The sequence below is a fragment of the Carassius gibelio genome, chromosome A17, assembly GCF_023724105.1.
Source record: "Carassius gibelio isolate Cgi1373 ecotype wild population from Czech Republic chromosome A17, carGib1.2-hapl.c, whole genome shotgun sequence".
Taxonomy (NCBI): domain Eukaryota; kingdom Metazoa; phylum Chordata; class Actinopteri; order Cypriniformes; family Cyprinidae; genus Carassius; species Carassius gibelio.
Window position 1 is genome coordinate 13,855,319 of NC_068387.1, and position 23,900 is coordinate 13,879,218.

At 37.7% G+C, this 23,900-nt stretch overlaps 1 protein-coding gene across 2 annotated transcripts in view; it reads left to right on the top strand.

The window, feature by feature from the left end:
• LOC127933264 (estrogen-related receptor gamma-like) overlaps positions 1-23,900 on the top strand; it is an 89,206-nt gene that overhangs the window by 37,422 nt on the left and 27,884 nt on the right. The window contains exons 5-6 of one of the 2 annotated variants that reach the window (XM_052530106.1): positions 4,431-4,541; positions 6,868-7,050. In XM_052530106.1, the coding sequence (XP_052386066.1) occupies positions 4,431-4,541; positions 6,868-7,050 (294 nt within the window). The remainder of the gene's footprint in view (positions 1-4,430; positions 4,542-6,867; positions 7,051-23,900) is intronic. The other variant, XM_052530107.1, reaches the window with a different exon arrangement.

A 23,900-nucleotide genomic window follows, 5' to 3' on the forward strand; every position in this document is an offset into this window, starting at 1 on the left:
AACACATCACAGTTTCCTGCCCGTATTTTTAAACGAGCACGATAATGTCAAAAAAGGTAGAGGATTGGGTGATTGCAATACACTACAATGCATTAGTAAATAAATCAGATCAACATTCTTTCCTCCTTATGTTTGGTTTTGGTCAGTGTCTCATTTTCCCTCTAGACATACTGTTGATTTAAGATCTATTCTGGTAGCCAGAGTTAGCTGGTTAAGTGCTTGATCCTATATATATTCATCAGAGAGAAATCTATACTCTTGTGATGCATAGCACCTATAAAAAGAAACTGAACTATCAGCACACGTTTGACGTTCCTGTGAACACTTAAGCCTTTGTTGAGTGGAAGTGGTGTAGTGTTTATGCATGTCAGCTGTGAGAAATCTGGCTGCTGTATACACTCTCCAGTGCCCCATCAGCCTTGGCCGAAACAACAGTCTCCTCGCCTCTTTAGTGTGTCTGCACGCATGTCGTTGACTACTAAACAAGAATAGGTGTAATATAATGATGTGAGTTCAAGGCATCAGAATTCTCTGGCCATGTCTGATTAATTAGTCCTTTTTAAAAGTAGCACACGTTGCTGCCAGGTTGATTGTTTCTCTCACACTTCCCCATAAATTTGTGCAGACGCCTTGCAGGATTCCACGGCACCTATGAAATTCAAAACAAGCCTTGTAAGAAGTTTACGGTCATCTGTGGGTCCTAATAAAAACGTGGGGGGAGGTGTGGAGAGATAGGATAATTTAAAACAAGGGGAAAGCGGTTCCACCATGAAGCAACTAGTCTATTTGTCATCTTAATTAAAACAGTACAATCTTGTAATCTACTGGGGATTTACAACAGTGTGAAAATAATTCTCCTATTTTATCCTTTTTCTTTTCTTTTTACAATTCCTCTTGTTCTGTCAGCCTTTATGAAATGTGAGGCATTCGCTGGGAATTTTTTTTCACGACACCTCATGTCCTACTTAGTGCTAATGAATGAATCAAATAAGATGGTACATTTCAGAACATATAAATAATATCATTTGTGAGCTTTGAGTTGTTAATAGCAGAAGAACATTAAAAAAAAAAAAGAGAAAAGTGAAGTGAAATTATAGCCAAATGCATTATTGTGCATTATTTAAAGGAACCTATTATTTAAAGGGACAGTTCACTTAAAATTAGAGTTACAATTCTGTCATTATTTTCTCACTTTCATACCATCTTTATTTTTCAGTGGAACACAAAATAAAACATTTTTGAGAACGTTCATTTTTGGTACAGTGAGAGTGGATGGGGACTGGGGCAGTCAACTCCCCAAAAAATTCTTAAAATTCTCCTAAATTCTTTTGATATAGACCTCCTAAGACATATGATAACTTTATGTGAGGAAATTATGGAAAAGTGACTAAAAAACCTATTACTGAAAAAAAAAAAAAAGGAAATTCTGCCTTGATGCTGTAATCACCATTCACTTTCATTTTGTGGAAAAGAGCAGCTTGGGCAATCTGCTATAAATATCTCCTTTTGTTTTCCACGGAAGAAAACAAAATACAGATATAGATTTTAGATTGGGTGAATAAATTTTAGAAGGGTGAGTTAATTTTTATGGACTGTCTCTTTAAATGAAGTCTTTTTATTCTCCTTTTTAAGCAAACTAATTGTACTCACATACACTGTATGGTAAGATATATTTGTTCTGTTTTGAGAGTATAACATAATTTTGCAGTGTGCATGTTATATATCGAGATCATTCCTCACGAGCTCATAGATACGCCATCAAACAAACAATCGGCAGCTCTTTGTATCTGCGTCTGTGAAACCCGACCCAGCGGCGCACCATGTGCAGCCAGGCGCCTGCTTGCTTTACAGTCATGTGGCGAAAGAAGGTCTATCAGCAGTGAGATGTATCCCGATGGTGTGAAGCCACATTCGCCATTTGTGGAGGGTAACGATCGCCCCTTGGTCGGCATCCCATAGCCGCTTCTTAATCTTAACCATATAAGAGAAGCCACAGAGCTGGCTGCAAATCAGTAACAAAGGGTAACTTATTCCAATGCTGTTTGTTTTGGAGCGTGTAAATCCTTGAAAAATCCTCCTTCAACAGTGAGGGAGGCTTTCCTAATAATATCCCACCCTAGAGGGTGTCTTTCAGGGTTGTGCTGCATTAATTCCTCATCTATTTCCAGCGCATTGCAGGCCTATGAAGGTGCAGGTCGGACTCAAAACTTTATACACAGTTGCGCATCAGTTTGATGTAATGCAGTATTTGTTCTAGATCCAGGAAAAATCAACCAATCAGGCTAATAAAAGAGCTATATATCTGACCCAGATTAACTTAGATGCAGGTTTCGTGATGTACAAAGATGTAAGATAACGCACGGACTTCAGGTGATGCTATTACTGTACAAGCATGTGTGTAACAGTGAATTAGCCCAATAAACCCTGCAGTCCAGGCACCCGAGCAGGAGCAGGATCCGGTTTCTGGAGGGGTGGTGGTCTTATTCATATGAGAGGCTGTCAACATGTGAGCATCGTGTGTAGTTGCATATTTGGGGTGCTGGCATCAAGGAGGTTATGCTAACAATGTGACATCTTTGTAAGACCATCATTCTCATGTAAAATGAAGCCTGTGGGACACGTGTTCCTTCATGGAAATGTGAGAAAACAGGGTCATGGATCTGCTTTTATCCTGGAGTACAATGTAACATAATCAACAACAAGCCAGGGTCAAAGTTAATTAGCACTCGTTATCACTCCGTCCCAAAATACGCCTGCATGTTGTGCAGTCATAGTGAAACACTGATCTATAGCAGGAAATATTACGACTGTGGTGACTATTTAGTAGGAATGGATAGTTTATTTAGAAAGGCATTGATAATAATAGAATTAAGTAGTATTTTTAATGAGCATAACTGACTAGTTGGTCAATGAAGCCTATTTGACTGTGAATATTATGAATGAAAATCTGCACATTGTGATTTCAAATTTGTGTCACGGTTATGTTTTATCTCCACTTATTGTACACATTCAAGATCTGTACTTGTCAAGAGTAATTTAAAAAAAGATACAGGATATAATATATATGATGCGTAACATTATTCTGTTTATTTTATTTTATATTTCTATTTATTTATTTATTACATTATTTTTTGTTTAGTTTATTTTACATCAAGGTTGTATTATTATATTATAATATATTATATTATTAATAATGTAGGCTAATATTGGGTTTGGGGGATCAAAGTTACATTTTAAGTGCCCATTAAAAATCCCATTTTGATTGATTACTGATCTAAATATTGGGGAGAAAACCCTTGTGTTTTATTTATACAAAAAAAAAATAAAAAAAAAAAAAATATATATATATATATATATATATATATATATATATATATATATATATATATATATATATATATATATCACCATCTCCATTAACATAAATAGATTCACATTTAGTTATATAATAATGGTAAAACCCATAAGCAGCACTTCAAAATTTCAGTCAGTGCCCTTCAATATGAGAAAGGTGCATCTCATTGTTAAATTATTCAGAGAGTGTCAGGCACTGAAAGCCCAGTGGAGGTTGGCGATTGAGCGCCATTCAGATAAACGAGAATTCCAGTGTTTTAATTGTGAAACGAGGGCCGGCCCACTGGGCCTTCATGTCCATTCCATTCCTCTCCAGCATGCAACATGAAACGGGTCATGGGCCACCTTTAAGTGGTTTCCACGGAAACCGCCCACCCCCTTGAGAGGTTTGCATAATTAAATTAAGGCTCTTTTGTATGCCAATTAATTAAAAGCAGGGACAGGTGTTTAAAGCTCTGCACTTATCAGAATCTTGTGTCGCAATGGATGGATTCAGAATGTTTTCACAACCATCGCGCCTCAATAAATTACTCACCCATCACATTTTATTTGCACTCTTTGTGAAGAAAATATCGATGGGAGCTTTGACTGATGAAGGAGAATGGGACGCCTTTAAAGACAGTGATGTGCTTCACACAAGTACTTGAGTACTTGAACGCCTCTGCACTCTTGAGTGTTAACGTCTCCTGTAATTGTTGTCACCAACACTTTTGTGCGTTAACGCAACACACGTCTCTCTGCTGTTTACCTGTTATTTTTCTGTGAGCTGAGTGCTCTAAAGATGCACACGCGCTACAAGCAGGAGATGGGCAGGTGCGTGTCTGGATGTCACATGGAGAGAGCGACTGTGCCCCTGTCTGTCAGCAGCTGGTCATCTCCTGTCCACATCCCTGAAATGGCCACTGACAGCTGCCGTGCCGTTTATGGCGGGCTCCCAGTAGCCCGCTCCCCTCACTGTTCTTTTAAAGTGACAGTGCAGGTTATCTGACTGCTTTACTGAAGACGTCATGTTCATTCTAGAATGATGTGTGATAAGTAAATGTTGTTGTTTTTTCTTGTCTCCTCTTTTTCATCAGGCGTTCGACTGGACCGTGTACGTGGTGGAAGACAGAAGTACAAACGCCGGATAGATGCAGAAAACAGCCCCTATTTGAACCCTCAACTGTCTCTGCCACCAAAAAAGCCATGTAAGAACATTGTATTCATTTAATGTCTTCACATTTATTTATTCAATAATTTTTCTCATACAAATATAAACACTTTTTTTAAGCAACACTCTTCTTCACTCTTCTTTTGTGCTTTGTAGAAGAAAGAAAGTCAGCTGAAAAACAGTCAAACCATTTGTCAAAATGCATACTGTTTCAAAACAACACAGGGGTGATTAAATGATTTAATTTGTGTGTGTGTGTGCATGTGTGTGTGTGTGTGTCAAACCTGAAAAAGAGATCAAACACAGAATCGTATCTCTTATATCTCAATGTCACCATAAAGTAACCTGCCTTCTTTTCAATGCATCAGGAAACTGGACACGAAAAAAGAAAGATAGAGATGTAGTATATGACAGAGCCAATCGACAAAGATGTTTGTGTGTGTGTGTTAGGGGAGGGCGAGCGAACGCAAGAGGGAGAGGGAGGTCTAATCCGGATTAAATCCAATCTGGCAAAGACATCAAACCCACAATACCGGAGCTTCCGCGCTGTCAGACTGCTCTGAAAAAGAGACAGCACGGCAGCGCTTAACAGATTTGTCCCTAAAGCCTTTTTACTTAATGGTAGCATATTCTCCTGGAATACAATATGCTTTTATGCATGATAGCAGTGGAAATAATCATAATTATTACAGTGGTAGAAATCATTTTAGGAATACAGCGCTCTGAATAACCTTCTGCCTAATACTGATCGCTCCTTCCAGGTTCAGCCTTATTTCCAGCCACCCAAAGCAACTTATTTTAAAGCTTATTCTCTATGTATAATTCCCACTTTTAATAATTCATTTTTTCTTTGCTATTGTATTCTAGCAAGATGGCGACTTGGGGAGAGAGAGATATATATAGTATATATATATATAGTGTTCCTGTGGCTCAGTGGTAGAGCTTTGCGTTAGAATGGCAAAAAGGTTGTGGGTTTGATTCCCAGGGAACACGTCAGAAATATTTTGGCCTGAATGCACTGTAAATCGCTTTAGCGTTTTAGCGTCTGCTAAATGTATTCATTTAATTTAATATTTTCTAACATAAATCCCCACTGATGTCTTTTTATGAGGTTGGTAATCCAGAATACACCTTTGCATGGGCATACAGACAGATGTTTAGGTTTTGTAGTGGGTTTTCATATTTTAGTCCAGTGTCCTATTAATAGAGGCTTTCATCAGTCTGTCTCTGAGCTCTATGTATCCTTTCTCACATTCCTTTCTATCTCATCCTCTCGTAAGAGAAGTAACCATGGTCCCAGCCTACCTGATTGATTATTTGCACATAACAAAGGCATGGGATTTGGAAATTGGGTCGCATTGATTCTAATTAGGGAAACATTAAATAAGATTTACCTAGAGATAGCACTTACAGACTCCCCCACTCCCTGGAGTAGCAGGGCTGGGTTGATTGATCCATTTCTTCCCCTCTTTCAACACAAACACACACACACACACACACCTCAGAAGTGAATGCTTTTTCATTTAGTGACCCGTTTTGTCCATGGACCTCAAACACAGATGTGCTGGGCTCAAAATGATTCATCTGGGTCTTGCAAACACACAGACACGCACACAGAGATTGCAGTTTTGTATTTAGGTTCTGTCTGTCTATCGTATTGCATTGACATAGATGATTAAACAGCAAATGAATTCATTTAACTGTAAGGCTGTTGCTAGTTATCTATTCCAATTTCCCTCACCAATCCAATCCAATCTGAAATGTGTATCCTGTCTCTGATTAGATAGACACTAATCTTTATATGCACAATTCACAGCGTACTCCAAAATGAGAATCATAGATGTGAATTAAAAAAGCAGCAGTGGTTGTCAACTGGTTAATATGTGGGTTTTTTTTTTTTTTTTTATACATTTTAAATTGTATTGTTCACCAGCCATTCAAACTCCATTATTTTGGTTTAATTTCATCTGGCCAATTTAAAATTCACCTATTGCTAAACAAAATAATAATAATAAATAAATAAATGAATAATTAAATCAGAAGTTGTTAATATTAAAATATATAGTTAATGTTAAAATATAGATTGATGTTGTATGATAAACTATTTTGGAACATTTTGATGTGCAAAGAACATCTGCTCTGAACCATTAAATCTCCTAACAAAAGTAAAAAACAGCAGTCATTCATTCCTATACCTATACCAAAAATGGCATTGGTACCACAAACACCATCTCTTGGTCCAAAGAAAACAACCAACATTTCATGTTATCTGATTTCATTCTTTGCTAGTGAACCAAACACTATGACCTTGCCTGTATAATCCCAATCTGTTTCTTTGTTCTCCCCTCGGTGTTCAAATACAGTCCCCTTTGGCTGCCTTGCAGATAACAAGATTGTGTCTCACTTGCTGGTGGCGGAGCCTGAGAAGATCTATGCCATGCCTGACCCCACCGTGCCCGACAGCGACATCAAAGCCCTGACCACGCTCTGCGACCTGGCAGACAGGGAACTGGTGGTCAACATTGGCTGGGCCAAGCATATCCCAGGTAGGACATGACCAGAGATGATAAAAAATATACACAACCACAGACAAACTCTCAGTGTGAACCATGGATTGGATGGTCTGGTCAGAACACATTCAGTCCAGATGAAAAAGAGCAAACCAGATATTGTATACAGGTTTAAAAAGTCAAATTTGATATTAAATATCTGATGGAAATGTCAGTTTAAACATGAAAATTAATGTCATATATATATATATATATATATATATATATATATATATATATATATATATATATATATATATATATATATATATATATATATATATATATATATATATATAAAGCAACTCCATAAAACAGTGCAGCCCAGAGGTCTGAAAATGCTACTGTGTGTATGTATGTGTGTTTTCATTACAAATGATTATTACAGAAAGTTACAGCTTAAATAAAATATGAAAAAGAATTGAAATTTTTGATTTTTTTTTTTTTTTGTGTTATTGTTTGTTTTCCATTCATTTTTTCCCAGCATGATTTCAAAGTGATTCAAATAGCATCTTGTGCTTTTTTGCAAGTAAATCGAATGATCAGTGTCACAAATCATTTTTTTTACGTTTTTATTTATTTCACTGTATGTATAAATACACTATACATTTACAAGTATTTATTAATATTATTTATTATATTATTTATTTATTTTCTATATATAATCGTTTATAATAATACAAACTTTTTTTTTTACATTTTGCTTATCCTAAAAGTTAATATTTATTTTCAGGTTTCAATTACATAGAATTTCAGTGTAGTCTCAGACTTCTGTGCTTCACTGTATGTGCAAATTCTGAACAAAAACTGTGAAGTGTGTTTGAGTAATTGCCTGTTTTCAGCAAGTGCCAAACACTCTCCTGAACTCTAAACAAAGCTGTGCCTTGTCAATCAAGGGCATTTGCCTTCACCCATGCCACCAGTGATCCTTTCTTAGGTCAGCCTTTTTCCTCCCTGTGTGACCGCAGACAAGGATCAATTTGTTTAGTTTTAGCTTAAATCCTTCCTCAGTATAGTGCAATATCCGCAGGAGAGGAGGGGAGGCCTTTTCTCCTGCTGTTTCAGCCATCCAGCAGGGTTATTGAATGGATTCCTGACATTAGCCATGAACGATAAAGTCATGACTGACCATGATTGAGACCAGTGCCCCCCCACACCTCTCTCTACCGCTTATTGCCAATCTCCACAAGACAGAATGAGGAGTTTCCAGTAATCTTCTTAACAAAGCAGCTTTTGCATTTAATCTGAGACAGCCCTGGTTACAGAGAGTGGCTGCCCACTTCAGTCCTCATTGTTTGAAAAGAGCTTCCCATAGGTGACTGAATGTGGAGCGAGAAAAATATGAGTTAAAGAGAAAGAAAGCTCTCAAATCTGACAATAGTAAGAGTGGTTAACTTAGAGGAAGAGACATAGTGGTAGTGTCACAGCAGTTTCACATTTATTTATCCACTTTCAGGAAGGAAAAGAAACCAAAAGTTGAAACCTTTTTTTGTTGCACAGGAAGTTGTGTTGTAGTTTGCTTTGTGCTGTAGATATGAATGTCCTAATACTGGCTCCAGGCAATAGTGCCACACAAGCCATTAAATGGGCTTAAAGCTCATTAGAGTGCCAATTTCCTGCCAGGCACGAGATGCAGGATTGGGAAGTTATTTCTGCTGCTCCATGCCAGATTGACCCAGACTTGCCCTGTGGATTTTATGGGATTTTCCCTCTGTGCAGGAAGCTACACCGCTGGAACTTCTGGAATGTGGCACATTTATGTGCATAGTACATGTACATAGTATAGCAGACTACATACTGTAGTGCAGCGGTGTGTGATGCTTTTATTACCTTATATTATACTTTAATAGTTTTGGACCAGCGTTCTTTATTTTGTTATTTTTTGAAAGAAATCAATGCTATAATTCAGCAAGGATGCATTGAATTGATTAAAATTGACAGTAAAACATTTAATGTCACGCACACACACACACACACACACACAAAAATGCTATTTCAAAACAATTCTATTTTTCTGAATGTTCTATTTATTATTAATTCCTGAAAAAAAATTATCAAGGTTTCCACATAAATATTAGGCACCAAATCTGTTTTCAGCACTGTTTTAGGCATCAAATCAACATATTAGAATGATTTCTTTGTATATATATATATATATATATATATATATATATATATATATATAAAAGTTCTCAATATTGCTGTAAAACACGTTTCATAATATTACTGGTTTTACTCAAATAAATGCACTTTTGGTTGCATGAAATTCATCTTTCAATAACATTTTTTACTGTTACTCATAAAACCAGTCACAAGAAAGTGTCCTTGTAAGTAATCAGTGTATTGTGGCACATATTTATAAAAAAAATTCAAAAATACAAGTTGTGGTGTAAAATATTAATTCAATTTCACAATTTACTCATTGTTAACATGTATTGCAAGAAAATAGTAATAATTTTGAACCCTCAGTATTTCATAGCACATTGCATTACACCATATACAAGAGCAACAGAATTTCTTTCCAGACTTTTATTTTTTACGCTATTTTTTTAAGTATCAGGCTGTATATGAACTTCTGCCACTCTGTGTGTATGCATCTGCACATTCATAGCTTTTTTTTTTTTTTCTGCACAGTGTTCATGTGTTAGTTCATTTCGTAGGCCATGTCTGCTCAGAAAGCAAACAGAGGAGTCTCAGAGTTCACATTGTATGAACGATTGCTCAGCAGAAGAGAGATGATTGTATGATTAGACCTCGGCAGGGAATTCTGTGTCTGTTTGAAGAGGAAGGAGCCCCCTCATCTCCGGAGCAGGTATTCCTGCAGCTTTCATCTCCTCCTGCTCCTCACACTCCGATTGCCACTGTATCCCAATGAAAATTTCCAAAGAAAAGTGTGAGATTCAGTATAAAGTTCTCTTCTTACTCAACACATTTTTTTCATTTGAAAGTGATTTTTTTTCCCTTAACCTCTGACAATCAGAAATACCTGTTAACCTCCCCTAACCATTCTGCCACAGATCCATCTGTGCATTTCTCTCTTTTCCAACTAATTTGTCTCTGCAGTTTCTATGGTAAAGTATTTATTTTTTTAATCAAATTGATGAAAGCCTCCATTCTCCAAGAGAGCCCAAACCAATTTATGGCTCATGATACGGCGTCTATGATGCTAACAGACGTAACAAACTGTCAGCCTCTCGCACAGAAGCTAATTTGAAGTCATTAGGTGTGCAGCGTCCGGGCAACAATTTGTTACAGTGGTTAGGAGCGCCACTGACATTTCTGAGCGCCTTCGCTTACGATCTGTCCTATGCGAGGAGCAGGCAAATTGTAAACTAATTTAAACATCACTCAGTATTACTGAAGCTGATGCTGCAGAGAGCTGGTGGATAATGAAGCAGTCTGTGTTTTGCGGAATGGAGTTAAAGACGCCTCGACGGCAGCTCCCTCCGCCGGCGTCGCAGGCACGGCCGTTCCTTTCTGATTGCTTTTTTAATGTGCCGAGGCTTTGCCCCTTCTCCCTCCTCTGATCATTTACATGCTCATACAGGCTGTGAAAACATTTGATATGGTTTACAAACACACTGCCAGAGAGGATGCCCGACCAAAATCGTCAGTTCCTGTAAGCTTGGCATTATGGGAGATGCAAGGAACTGGAAATGTAATATTAACTCAATACCAGGACAGGAAAAAAGCAGAAAATCACATAATGTGGATTAGAGTGAGAAATCTCATTTGTGAGATTAAAGTATTCAGGCTGTAATTTTATTTGAGCATTTAAGCTGCATGCTAGGAGAGTAAAAGAGCAAACGTTTGTAGCGAAAAAAGGCAGGAATAAAAAACCTGTGCTTTTATCTGTAAATAGAATTAGTGCACTCATATCAGCCAGGAAGAACGAAAACAAATGAATATATAACGTATTCAGGCTGTCGTTTTATTTAGCACTTGTAGTGGAAATATTACACTATATATTTAAAGATTGTTTGTGTAGCAGAAAAAGGCGGGAACAAAAAAAAAACTTCAAATAAAATCTAACATGAAGAAAAATATGGGGAAAACTGAATCGAATTGGAGAAGGAACAAAACAAAAAAGGTGCTTGTTTTGAGGCACTAGTTTTATTTAGGAAGGAAAGAGCAAGGAACAAAAACATCTGTAAATAATTTGAAAAAAGAAAAACCTCTGTAAATAGAATTAGAGTCACCTCATGCTGGCCATGAGCTATAAAAATAAATGAAAATGTGCTGTCATATGGTTGTGACATGCCTTATCGTAACACAGCAGCGCACAATGGGGGACAGTCTCACTTGACTTGACGAGTGGGCTACAAGAATGGCCAGAGCACGGACCGGCACTGGCTTTTTAGCATGACAGGACCCTCGCTATTATAGGCCCTTTATGCCGGCTGAAATTGCTTGGGCTTCTCCCATTCTTGGTCTTATCTCGGGGACTTTCTGTCTTTCTTTATTTCCCTTTCAGTTTTCATTGGCACGTGGATAGGCGCGTGCTAACACAATATGTTTGAGCTGTAAAATGGAACCCTGTCGACTCTAATCTCTTTTATGTAGATACAGAGGTACTGCCTCACTCCACTTCCTTTGCCTCTACCAACCTCCATCATTTTTTCTCTCTCTCTCGTTCTCTACACCTTCTTGTCCCTCTCTCCCTCAGCCAGGCCTCTCTCTCCCTCCTTCAATTGTCAGGGCCAGTGCATCCGTAATAGGTTCAGTAGAAGGAGAGAGTCACGGAAGCCCGACTCCTACTCAAATATCGCAGCAAGGTTTCTCAGAGCATAATAAGACAATTACGTTGCTCAAAAGACAGACACGCCATGGGATTAGCATATTCCTACCTCATCAGAAAAATATATATATATATATAAAAGCAGGAGGTGCTTACTCCGTGCAATCTGCAGACGTGATTGAGGTGTCATTGTTATTGGCTGACCTGTGTGTACAGGCTTAGCGGCCTGTTCTTGATACAAACAATAGCAATTAAAGTCACCCTGGCAAAGCGCGCACAAGTGCCTCAAGGCTGCAGCCATGAATGCAAGAGGTGTTTTTTTTTCTTTTTTATGCTTTATTTATTCCACTCTCGCCATGTCTCAGTCATTGGGCAGCCAGTGAGATGTCTTAATCAGGAGCTGAGCGGGGGATTTATCTAAAGCATAGGTTTGCTTTCTCCATAAGCCCCTTCCCAGCCCCTAATCTTCAGGATGGAAAAAACAATGGAAATAGAGGTCTTACGATCACTCCTGAAGTTGTAATACAGTGGCAAAAGTGTTTCCTATTAATATATGTAAGTCTACATTTCAATTCAATTCAATTTTATTTGTATAGCACTTTTTATGATACAAACCATTGCAAGGAAACTTTACAGAAAATTAAGTTTCTACAAAATTTGTATGTGCATATGACAGGAATTTTCAGAAAAATTAATATATGTAGTCAACCAGATGATGAACCATATTAACAGCAATTATTATGTGATTGCATAGTAAGTAGCATTATTCTTTAGTACTGTATGTTGTTTCAGGGTTTGTATATATGAACATGTATAGAATAGTATTTATATTATTTATAATAATAAAGCTATTCATCATTAAATAAAGTATTTAAAATAAATATAAGTGATCATAAAAATAAAATGTTACCATGTTTATATATATATATATATACAAAAGTTATATGACAAAAGTGTAAAGGCACATTTTACAAAAATATAATAATTTAATAGTAATTAAAAAAAACAATTCTATTTTTTTGGGGGGGCAGTGCAAAAACATGTATGACACCAGTCATATTGTCTGTCTGATTTTTATTATTTTTATTTTTATTTCCTTGAGGGCCAGCCAGATACATCAAAGTCCAAGATAACTTGTTATTGTGGCCATCAAAACAAATAGAAAATCTGATTCAAACGAATTGCTTCAAACTCAGTTTATGTGTGTGTTGTGTAAGAATCATGTGGGTCATTTGCTCATGAATCACTCTAAACTTGTCATGCCTTGTTTGAGTGCAGCCAGTGAAACCACGACGTGTTGATTTGACATCTTTCCACAGTATGTGATCTGCTGCATCACCTATATCATCACATTCAATTCATTCTGCCAGCTCACATCTGCTGTGACACTTTAGACTCGAGAATTCATGTCATTCTCTGCCTTTTTTCTCAGTTTCGTCCCTCCCTCTTTCTCACTCCAGTCTCATTTTGATTTAAAACGTGCTTGCTAGTTTTGTCTCATTAACCCTGCGAACCCACTGGAAGAAGAGCTAATCATATGTAAACATAATTATCTGCAAACTGGAGTAAGCCCGCTTATTCCTCCTCGCTGATGCTGGCGTGCCTGCCAGTGCATTCCCAGATGTGATTTTTGGGACCATCCACCTCTTCCCTGCCCTGGATGAGAGGAGAAAACCCATTCGTTACACCCCCACCCCCACCTGATATCCCCACTCCAACCAATCTCTAAATGAGGCCTTGTCTATCACCCCCCTCAGCCTGACACACTGCAAATATTGATTAATAGATGCCCGAAGGTCCTTTTAGCAAATCAAATTTTCACTTTTAGCAGCGGTTTCACTCCTGATACATTCAGCAAAGTGAGACACACTAAATTAAGTCTGACACCCAGAGAAAAGGGCTGTACAGACAGAGCAAAGGACTGGAGAAATGTGTGCCAAAGAGATAGATTTTATATTGGTGTTTTAGCATAGTTCAAAAGTCATGATCACATAAGTTCTCTTCAGTTGCATCTCTCATTATTATTTTGAAGCGATATAAATCAGAAAAATTGGTTATTATAGACAAAACAGGAAGGTAGTTGGTAGAAATTAGTAGTTTTCTTCTAAAGGTTTTGTTTGCGGCATATCTTTAAGGAAAAGTCAGTGTCAGCTCACAGTCTACTTTGAAAATGAGCACAGCACAGAATACTGGATGTGTACCACATCTTCATACTAATGTGCTCTCTACAATCTGTGACATATTGACTCGGGTGTCTGAATGATGCCTGGCTCTACTTTTACCCCATTACACATGGATTTGTCCTTTCTTTGCATGCCAATATGTGGACTACCCATTTCTTTTCTATAAGCTGATTTCTCACTGTGTGTTTTTGTCTTCTTAACCTATATTTGAGAGTATCTGTTACATAAAGTCTAATTAGTCTGAGGACAGCGATTTATTGTGAAAAAAAATGTACTATGGTAATTTTGTTGCTTAGGACTGGGGCTAAATTAACACTTTCATTTTCATTTCTGAATAACATTAATTATTTACAGCACATTATTTTTATTTATTTATTTATTTTTTAAAGCAGGAATTTTGGATAATCTTTAAGCAGATTATATACATTTCCACTATATGCATTTCCTATATGATATATTCCAAGGTAAATGACATCTTTGTGTGAGGAACAGATCATATATAAGTCCCTAGTCACTGATAAACTTCACTGCGACTCTAAAGATAAATGGTTATTATTTTGATATTATATATTTCAAATTCAGAAGGAATTGATTATGTTAAGAGCACATGATATTTCTTCAATGTGATTATTGCTCACCATATTTAAGCATCGATTTCCTCCTTGAAATTAATATAGATGTTCTGATTGTTCTTCCTTTTTGCTAATAGACAATGCAAATGTGAAGTGATTGTCCATCAAACACAATGGGCAGCTTACACCACACCTCGCAAGTAAACACGTTTGTCTCAGCCTGTTGGAAATGCACCTGGCAGAAGTCAGATTTGCATCATGCTTTTTCATGTGAAAACAAATGCGAGTGTGAGTGTAAAGCACTGCACAATGCTCATGTTTATCTGTCCTCTCACGTGTCGGCCATTGTAAAGGACACATTTGGTTTATAAAGGCTGTAAGAGAGCTGAATAGGTGTGACAGTAACCTTCTGGCCTCTCACCAGCTCTGCATTCTTACCAACCCATCAGGCCCTGTGTCTGCCCCACAGCCAGCGGGGGGCGGCCCTGTGTGATTGCCCGTTGAAAAAACAAGGCATTATTGCTCATTTTCCCCTCTTATTAGTTTGATTACATTTGCAAATCAAATCAATCCATCAGGCGGTTTGTAAAGGGCCACGTCCAGCAATCTGAAAGGGCCTCCTAGTAATCTCCATCTAATAAGATGCAAATGTGTCACATCAGTAAGTAGCCAATAAATCACTGCTGCGTCTACGCCAATCATTAACCATCAGAATGAACAGTCAATTTTTAGTATTTTCAATTTGTGATATGCTAGTTGAATATAAAGATAGATGGACGTAATTATACCAACCAAACTCTATTTCACTCCTCCCATCTCCAACAGCAAATTTGCTGGGAGGTAGAAAAGGCCTGTCATCATATTGTGATTTTTTTTTGTTGTTGTTGTTTTTGGTCTAAGGGTTCATACAAAGTTCACAGACTCACAGGCTCGAAATGGCCCTCCCCTGATACCCCACCCTAAAGTATCAGTTCAGGGGGGCATCATCTCTATCAGAGTGTAAGCAGGCTGGAAAATGGGAATGGATATGAGCTGTCGGTTGGCTTTGAGGAATTATAAGCTCACATCTACACCTTTAAACGAGGCTGTGAGTTAAACAGGCAGCTCTCGAAGATGTGCAACATATTGCCTCAGTCCTGTACACGAGTCTAATCACGATGTAAATTATTATCGATGCGGTAGCAAGGCGACTCTGCCTGTGTGTGGTCGTGCCCAGTGTGTTGCTTATGAATAAAGTGATTGGCTATGTTTTAAAGAGAAAAAGTGTCCTCTTCACAAAGTGCGAAGCAGAGCAGATCAGCAGTGCTTCACAAATGCAGATTTACGGAAAACCTGCAGAAGCATTTAGAAGGACAATAACACACTCATTTTATTTATTTATTTATTTTTAATTGTTTTTCAAAATCTATTAATATGTTCCAAAAATACATGTTAAAATGCACTTCATAAATATAATGATTTTAACAGACCTCTTTCATGATAAACACTTTTAATATGTAACAAATGTTTTTTTTTAATAATACATTTTAAATACTTTTTATAAAATAACGATAATATATACATTATATATAGATATTATATTTTTTATAAATTTTATAATAAAAAGATAAAGATAATAGAAGATTTGTATCTACTTTAATATTTAATTGTTATTTGTTTAAAATGTTCAACATATTTGTATTTAGTTTTACAATGATTTGAAATCATTGTAAAACTAAATACAAATATATATTTTTTTTTTATAGATTTTTCATTTTCTTTATTGTGGTCACTTATTTTTCATTGACCCACATGTGTTGATCCTGAATGAGATTTTAGCCAGTTCATATTCAAAGTGATTTGAAAGCAATACTGGTTCAAATACAATCTCACTTCTCTCTCACAGACTCCTCACACATGGATGTCTTAACATCTAAGTGTCCTCCTTCTCCTCCTCATCACCTTATTTCATATTTGAATGTAAATTCACATTTAAATGTCTGCTACCTTCAGGGTGTCCAAAATGTTCTCCTTTCCTTTTTTCCCTTTCTGAATTTTCCTCTCTGCCTCTTTGTTGAAGTCCCTCAGGTACAGAGAATCTCCCCTCTCAGAAACTCTTCTGTACTTCTAAGGCCAAAGAGCCATTGTGTCTTGCAAAGTGGCATCAGCATATTCTTTTTGCCTTATTCTTTCCTTCCTGAATATTTTGAACATAAAATGTGGCCCTACTCAAATAAGCCCTTGTGTTTATCATGATCGATGCTTTCATGCATTTCTCTGTTATATTATTCTCTCTGTTCTGAAATAGCTATACTTCAGAGTGCATGCTCTCTTATGTCCGTTGCTATATTTTAATTTATTTCTGTGCATATGCATTAAAGGGACAGTTCACACAGAAAACATGCTGGCATTTACTCGCCATCTTGTAGTTCCAAGCCTATATTCTTTTGAGAAATACAAGATATTTTTAAAATAATTTTTTGTCCATAAAATAAAAAAAACTAAATAAACACATTTGGGGGAAAAAAATTCAAAATATGGGTGAACTGTTCCTTTAAGTATGTACACTGCCATCCTATATCACATTCTCACCATTCACATGCACATACTGTATACAAATTCCCAATGCCTGACTTCTTCCTCCACATGCATCACTGTGGCCTTATTTCCAATTTATGTAATCAAACCGTGGCTAAGAACGCTCATTCACGCCGGCCGCTAAACAGCATTTGGGTTTTTGCTGCAGATTTATAGTTTATCTTTATCTTTTGCTTCATCTGTGGGTAGCTATTACGCCAGCCTGGCCAGCTTATTGTTTGGGCCTGATAGATCTGTGTGCAGTCCATCACTTGGAGCTGTGCGCCCGGAAAGCCATCGGCCTGCCTGATGATGAAATACGAGCTATCAGCCTCAGTAATGGCTGTAAAATTTCATAATTACACGGCTTTTATTACATTGCATAATGACCCTGAAGCAGTATGGAACAATTAATTAAGATTTTCAGCCGTAGCTTCTGCAGAAATTAAAAGGTGCTCATTGCCGTGGAATGAGGTGATGTCTTGTCTCGGAAGCATCAAAGACTCCTTCTCTGCCTGCATGCGTTGTTGACACCAGAGTGTTTGTGGAAATGCATTGCATTCCTCTGCTTCTGTTTGTCTGGCCAGATCATGTTTGCGAGAGACGTTAATCCTCCAGTATGAAATTAATCCATGCAGTCAGGCCTCTATCGGAAAGATCTGGATGTTTTTTTCCCAAATATAATCTCCCTAAGCATATAAATAATATGCTGCAGTAATAGCAGTTATTCCATGTCTCGGAGAAGAATGCATCATCAAAGATTTTTTTCTTGTGTTATTATTATTTTATTCCCGAGACGTCCAGATGAGATAGGGTTTGTCAATACAGCCTGGTAAGGGGTTTTATCGATCAGCATGGGAAAACAAATGAATCGGTATAAGTATTTGCCCCGTACCCCTCCCGTATGTGCACACACATGCTCTCACGCTCCTGTCTATATGCCGTGGCAAACTAAGAGAACGTCTGAAGCTCAGGCTTAAGCCCTCACTTCGTGCATCTCGTGGCCTTTCCTAACACATCCTTTTGTGCTTGATGGAACGGCGGTGATTGCGTTCATCAGAGGGTCCGACTTTCACAGGAGTTAGGGGAGACCTCTAGAGCTCTGTGAAAACTACACTAATACCTCCTGATAGGAATAGGACAAAACTACTATCTTTTCAGCAAACATCGGCATGAAAAACAGGAACTACAGGATGAGCAGAACCGAGCCCCATGAGGAAGGGGACATGTTTGTTTTGTGTTTTTGCCACATAAATAATCTCATTAGTTCAACATGCCTTTTATAAAAACAATAAAATCTCCAAATCCATTTCAATCCCTAGATTCATAATATCACCCTCCACCTGAAATCCTTAAGAGGCACTGGGGAGAAATAAGAAAAAGGTGTCATTAAAATGTAAATATTGATATTTCGTTGCTGGAAATGGCTTTTCGGTGCTGTGGTTAATGTCACTCCATCTGTGGAGCCTCTGCCATTGATGCTTTATTGCAGTCCGGGGAGCTGCCGCCCTTCTCCGCGTCCGCCACCAGGGCACATGTGCTTGTTGCTGCGTCGTTTCCATACGCAATTAAGTGGAAAAGTACAGTCCGAACTGTAATCCATGCTATCTTAACCAGCTGTCTGGGTATATTTAGAATTAATCTCCACCACCAATCGGCCTTAATGCATGCAATTAAGAGTCTGCCAATTGCTAATTAGGTGCATTAGAATCAAGAAGCTGTGCTAACATGATGATTCAGCATCTCCTCCGATCTGGGTGGAGCAAACCCTGCAAGACAACAGCAAACAATCAGATACTTCCCAATTGTATACAGCAAGATGCGAGAGCTCAAATAAAGCTATATTTTTGTTTAGTTGTGTGTTTATTGCACTTTTTTTGAAAGGCAATTTAATTAACCAGAGGTGAACACCAATTTTTTGCAACTGATTTTGCTCTCTTTATATGACAAATTTCCAGGTGATACAGAACATTCGGTGGAAATAAATAAATAAATAAATAAATGTAGGAAGGAGTTATCTCTTAGTAATTGATTGGATTGTGAAAATGAAGTAGACGGGTTGAAAAATAAGAGTGGTTGACCTCAGGTGAAAAAGAAAGCCATTTCATAAGGCTGAGCTAGTTGATGCATTTTAGTGAAATATATATTTTTTTTTTTTATGTATATTTTTTAAATAATATGTACTAATAATATGTAAGAGCATTTGTGTGCCTTTTGTAGGTTTTGGTAGTTTAATGACACAGTTGATAACTTTAGCCTTCAGCTGATAGCTTTCAGTTTCTCACATTCCTCACTGAATGGAAACAAAATAATAAGTGGCAAAAATACCATTCCATTTTTTCCCCAAAGAAAAGCCTGAGGGAAAGTCACTCAATTCTGTTAAAGTCTATTGAATGGTAGAGCAGAAGCCAGCAGCTGTTTAACACTATTGCGGTGTGCATGTGATCACGGTAAATGCTGTACGGCAGCATGCCTCACGCTGACAGGTGAATATTTGCTTAGCTGCTAAATGGATGTGGACAGCTATGGCGGTGTTAATGTGTTTTCCCTCCTAAAAAGTGTGATTTCTCTCTCTTCCTCTCTCTGACTGGTGTTGTTTTGTGGAGATGAAAGGCGGCTGGTGATAAAAGCAAAGAGGAGCGCTGCGGCAGTTTGTGTGTATGTGCCTCCTGTCATCACTTCCCCTGTGTCGCCCCTCCTCTCTGAGGGGTGAGGGGAGACTAAAGACCCGACTGTTTACACACTCACAAAACACTCTTGTTTGCCTTTTCATGTTGTTTTTGATTTGTGCAGGACTTCTGTTGGCTAATATTTGCCCTTTATTTGGGTGGGATTTGTTTAGGTGGAGTAGTTTTACAGAAGCCTGGTTTAGCTGGTCTCATGCAGCGTCTCAACGGGGCAGTAAATGGACACACAGACTGGCATGGTGGTTGTTCTTTTCTCACCATGGCCTTTGGCATCATTAGCCTCACCACAGGTTTATCTGTAAGCTTGCAGTAATCACCAATCAGCTGAATGTATTCCAAAGTCACATCCTTTTATGGCTTATTTAGAGATTGATGCTAAAAAGGGTCTTTTTTTTTTAGTGAATCAAACATACTACATACGCTTGCTTTATGTATTTATGTGTGTATGTAGTATTTGTTTATCTCTGTTTTATTGGTACAGCATACTGTAGTAAAGAGGTGAAATAACTAATAAGGGGGGAAATCTATACATATGAAATACATCAAAACATTTGTTAAAAATTGACCAATTTATTATTACAGTAAATTATAAAGAAGAAATTAAGCAGTTACATTCTGTATTTATTGTGATATATGCATTGTTACCCCAGTAGGTGGTGACATGTGACTCTTTTGAGTGAGTCATTGAATCATTCATTCAATCATTTCATGCAAAAGCACTGATTCATTTACGAATGAAATAAGTCTTGATCACTGACTTGATCATTCCAAAACACTGATACAAATAGCAATCATGTATTGATGTGGGTTTGACTTTAACGATTTCTATTGCAAACCAAAACTACAAAATGTAAATATTAATATTGCAAGTTTAAAGTGGAAGTTAATCAATATAAATGTATTGTTTATTGAACTGTATAGTATAAAGCAGTATCTTTCTCACAATCGTGCTGTTTTTCCTTATATTGTGAGATGTCAATGCATTGAAATCTATTATAGATTGTTAATTGGTTGTTTTTTTTTTGTTTTTTTGTTATCAAATGCTGTTCTGTTAAGGCGATATAACAACTTGGACTACTAATATTACTAAGTCTCACCTTCGCTCTCCACAGCACTATTTTTGCAAGACCATTAGTCACCGTGTCATCATCGTCTTGACAAAGTGTGAAAGCAAATAGAGTGTATATTCACACAGGAGCTCAGGAGGGAGCCAGGATGCATCAAATAAACATCAAGCATGGTCATCACACAGAATAGCACTGATTCTCATTGCTCAAGCATGTTCACTTACCCTGCAACCATGAGAAAATAAGCAGGGGTGTTGCTGAGAGTGAGAAGGAGGAGTTGAGCACACGTGTGTTTATATGACGGCTAAGCAGCGTTGCTGAGGTGAAGTCTGCCTTGAGGAAGACAAGGAGGAGGAACGACTGCATATGTGTGTGTGTTTGTTTAGGCGGGCTCTCTCAGTGTGTAAACGTGCAGTCAGAAAAGATTTGGCAGACGGTCGGCCGGTGGTTGCTGTGAGGCCTGGTGGTGAGCAGTCCTGCCCGGCAGGGGTTAACTTCGCATGGCTGCACCGCAGCCTCTTTCTGTCAGCCTGTGCTACATGCTGCTCCAATGCTTATTTCTTCTGAAAAGCCACTGCAGGTTTCACAAGACCTCAGCCATCAGTTACCTTCTACTGGTGTAACCTTCACAGATCCACATACTTAGCCTTTCCTCCCCATCTAGCACAAAGAGCATCAGTTTACTGAGAGATAGAGAGTAGAAGAGAGATTGTGCCTGTGGCAAAGCCCCTTCAGTCCTGTTGGAGAGAGAGGGAGTCTGAGCTCTGAAGCTGGTCTCTGGGCTAAGAGAGTTAAATTGACAGGACGTTACTGGAGATTGAATGCTGGATCAGATAATCCTCATGTGTCATCAGGATGGGGCAGTCTGCTCTGTGTCTGTCAAATAAAAGAGGCTAGTAACATTTACTACCATGGCTAATCAATAAATACATGGCATGTAAATAAATGCTTTTTAAGAAAGAAAGAAAGAAACCGAAAGAAGATTATGCATTTACATGAAAAAGCTGTTTAAAAAGTGACTGAAATAAAAAGTGTGCATGTGTATGTTCAAGGATGTAATTAATTATAAATATTGCCAAGTATTTTATAAATATATAAAAAATGTGCACATTTGCCACAGCTGAAATGACAGCAAGACACTTTAATTTGGCTATTTGGATCCTTTCTCACGCAGCAAAGCAACCAAATGTGAACTGTAATCACGGTCTCCACCAAGCTTTTTTGTGAAATGAAATAACAGATGAAAAGAAGGGGAAAAAATGCATCTTTAAAGTTTGCCCTCACGTAAATGCCAATAGAGAACCTTTTCCATCATCAGCAGTAAATTCACATTGATGGCTCTTTTCTTTTCTGTATTGATCCAGCCATGAGACCGTAGATTCGTATCTGTTAATTAATGCGTCCTGAAACAGCATTTGTATTAATCAGGGAGATAAGAAAAATTGGATGCCTGCACTGGCATGACAACCGTAAAAGCGCAAGCCCCTGATAAAATCACTGATGGACCTCAATAAAGAGGGAAAAAAAGTTCTTCCTTCCACTCAATAAACTAATCATCGGGCTTTTAATTATTCTGCGGAGAGATGTGTGGAGATTGGGGAATGTGTATATCTAATTATTTACTAACAGCAGTGGCTGAGAGGGAGGGCTGGGAGTGGCACAGGGGGAGCTCTAGGCGATGGGCTCTGTCCATCTGCCACTCCACTCCACTCCACATCCCTCGTCCCACCCCCACCCCTCTACCTTTATTTTGTCTCTCTATTTGTCCCTCATGGTCTCATTCTCTTTGTCCCTCTGTATCTCTCTCTCTGTGTGTCTCTCGATCTGTTTTGATACTGTGGTGTATTTTGCCGGTTCTCCAAAGAATCGAACTCAGTCAGGGATTTTTCTCTCAGAAGAAAAGACTTTATTTTGCGCAAAACAAAGTCGAGAGCTCCTGGCAAGAAGATCTCTCGTATGCTATTTTGTTTTTGGTTTTATACATTATATGGGGCGGTTCCACATAGTCAACAACTTTATCTTTAGTCTACACATTTCATACATCCCTAGAGGAGAGGCCTTCTGCTTGCTTTACGCAGGCCCTCAATGTATATCTGACCCTGTGTTTCTTATCAGTTTGGTACATTCCAGGGCGTAGGCAACTTTCTATTAGCTTTTAATAGAATAATAACTTAAAACAAAAATGGCTAGATTCACATTGATTGTATACTTGATTAATTAAAACCTTTCTACTAAAAATCTTCCACATATTCTCCCCTTTGAGACTTAATAAGTCTCACATTTGATTATTCTTATCCAGAGTGCTACTCCATAATCCAGTCATATTTTTTACACTACCTAGTGACTAAATAAGTCACATTGTATTATCACCAGTGACTAGATTATGAGATTCCACTCTGAGGGATTACTGGACCAAACATCTCTCTCCTAATTTGACTAGGAGCGAGTAAAAGATCCAGTCTCCCTAACCCCTCTTTTAACAGTAAACATTGTTAAAAGCATGAATGTGCAATTGGTTCAGCACTGGCCGGTGGTTATCACAGTTATGTATAAAAGACATACAAATACATACATCACATCACACATTGAATATCACAAGATTATAAGAGTTGATCTTTGGCTCGGATACCTTATGTATCATAGAGAGCCTTTTCGGTTACCTTCAAAAATCTATTTCCCATCATTTTGACATCTTTGAATTTAATTTGCTTAACTGTGGCTTTGACTTGTGACTTCAATATAGGAAGTATACATTAAAATAGTAAATCTCCTGTCAATAATGCAATTCCTAAAAACTTTCCCTATTTAATTATAAACTATGCTCCCCATGCTCCTAACTGTAAATCAAACCAGTCTTACATTTTATTATCTTTTCCAACAGTTTCTTTATCTACCCTTCTTAGCCTTTTCAATTTGATCAGTTCTTCATTAAATGCTCCTTCTTGAGCAGTATTATTTGGTATATAAATACAGCATTGTCCCTCAAACATAACACATACTTTTCCTTCTTCAATTCACAAATAATCTTGAGCTTTTCTATTTTG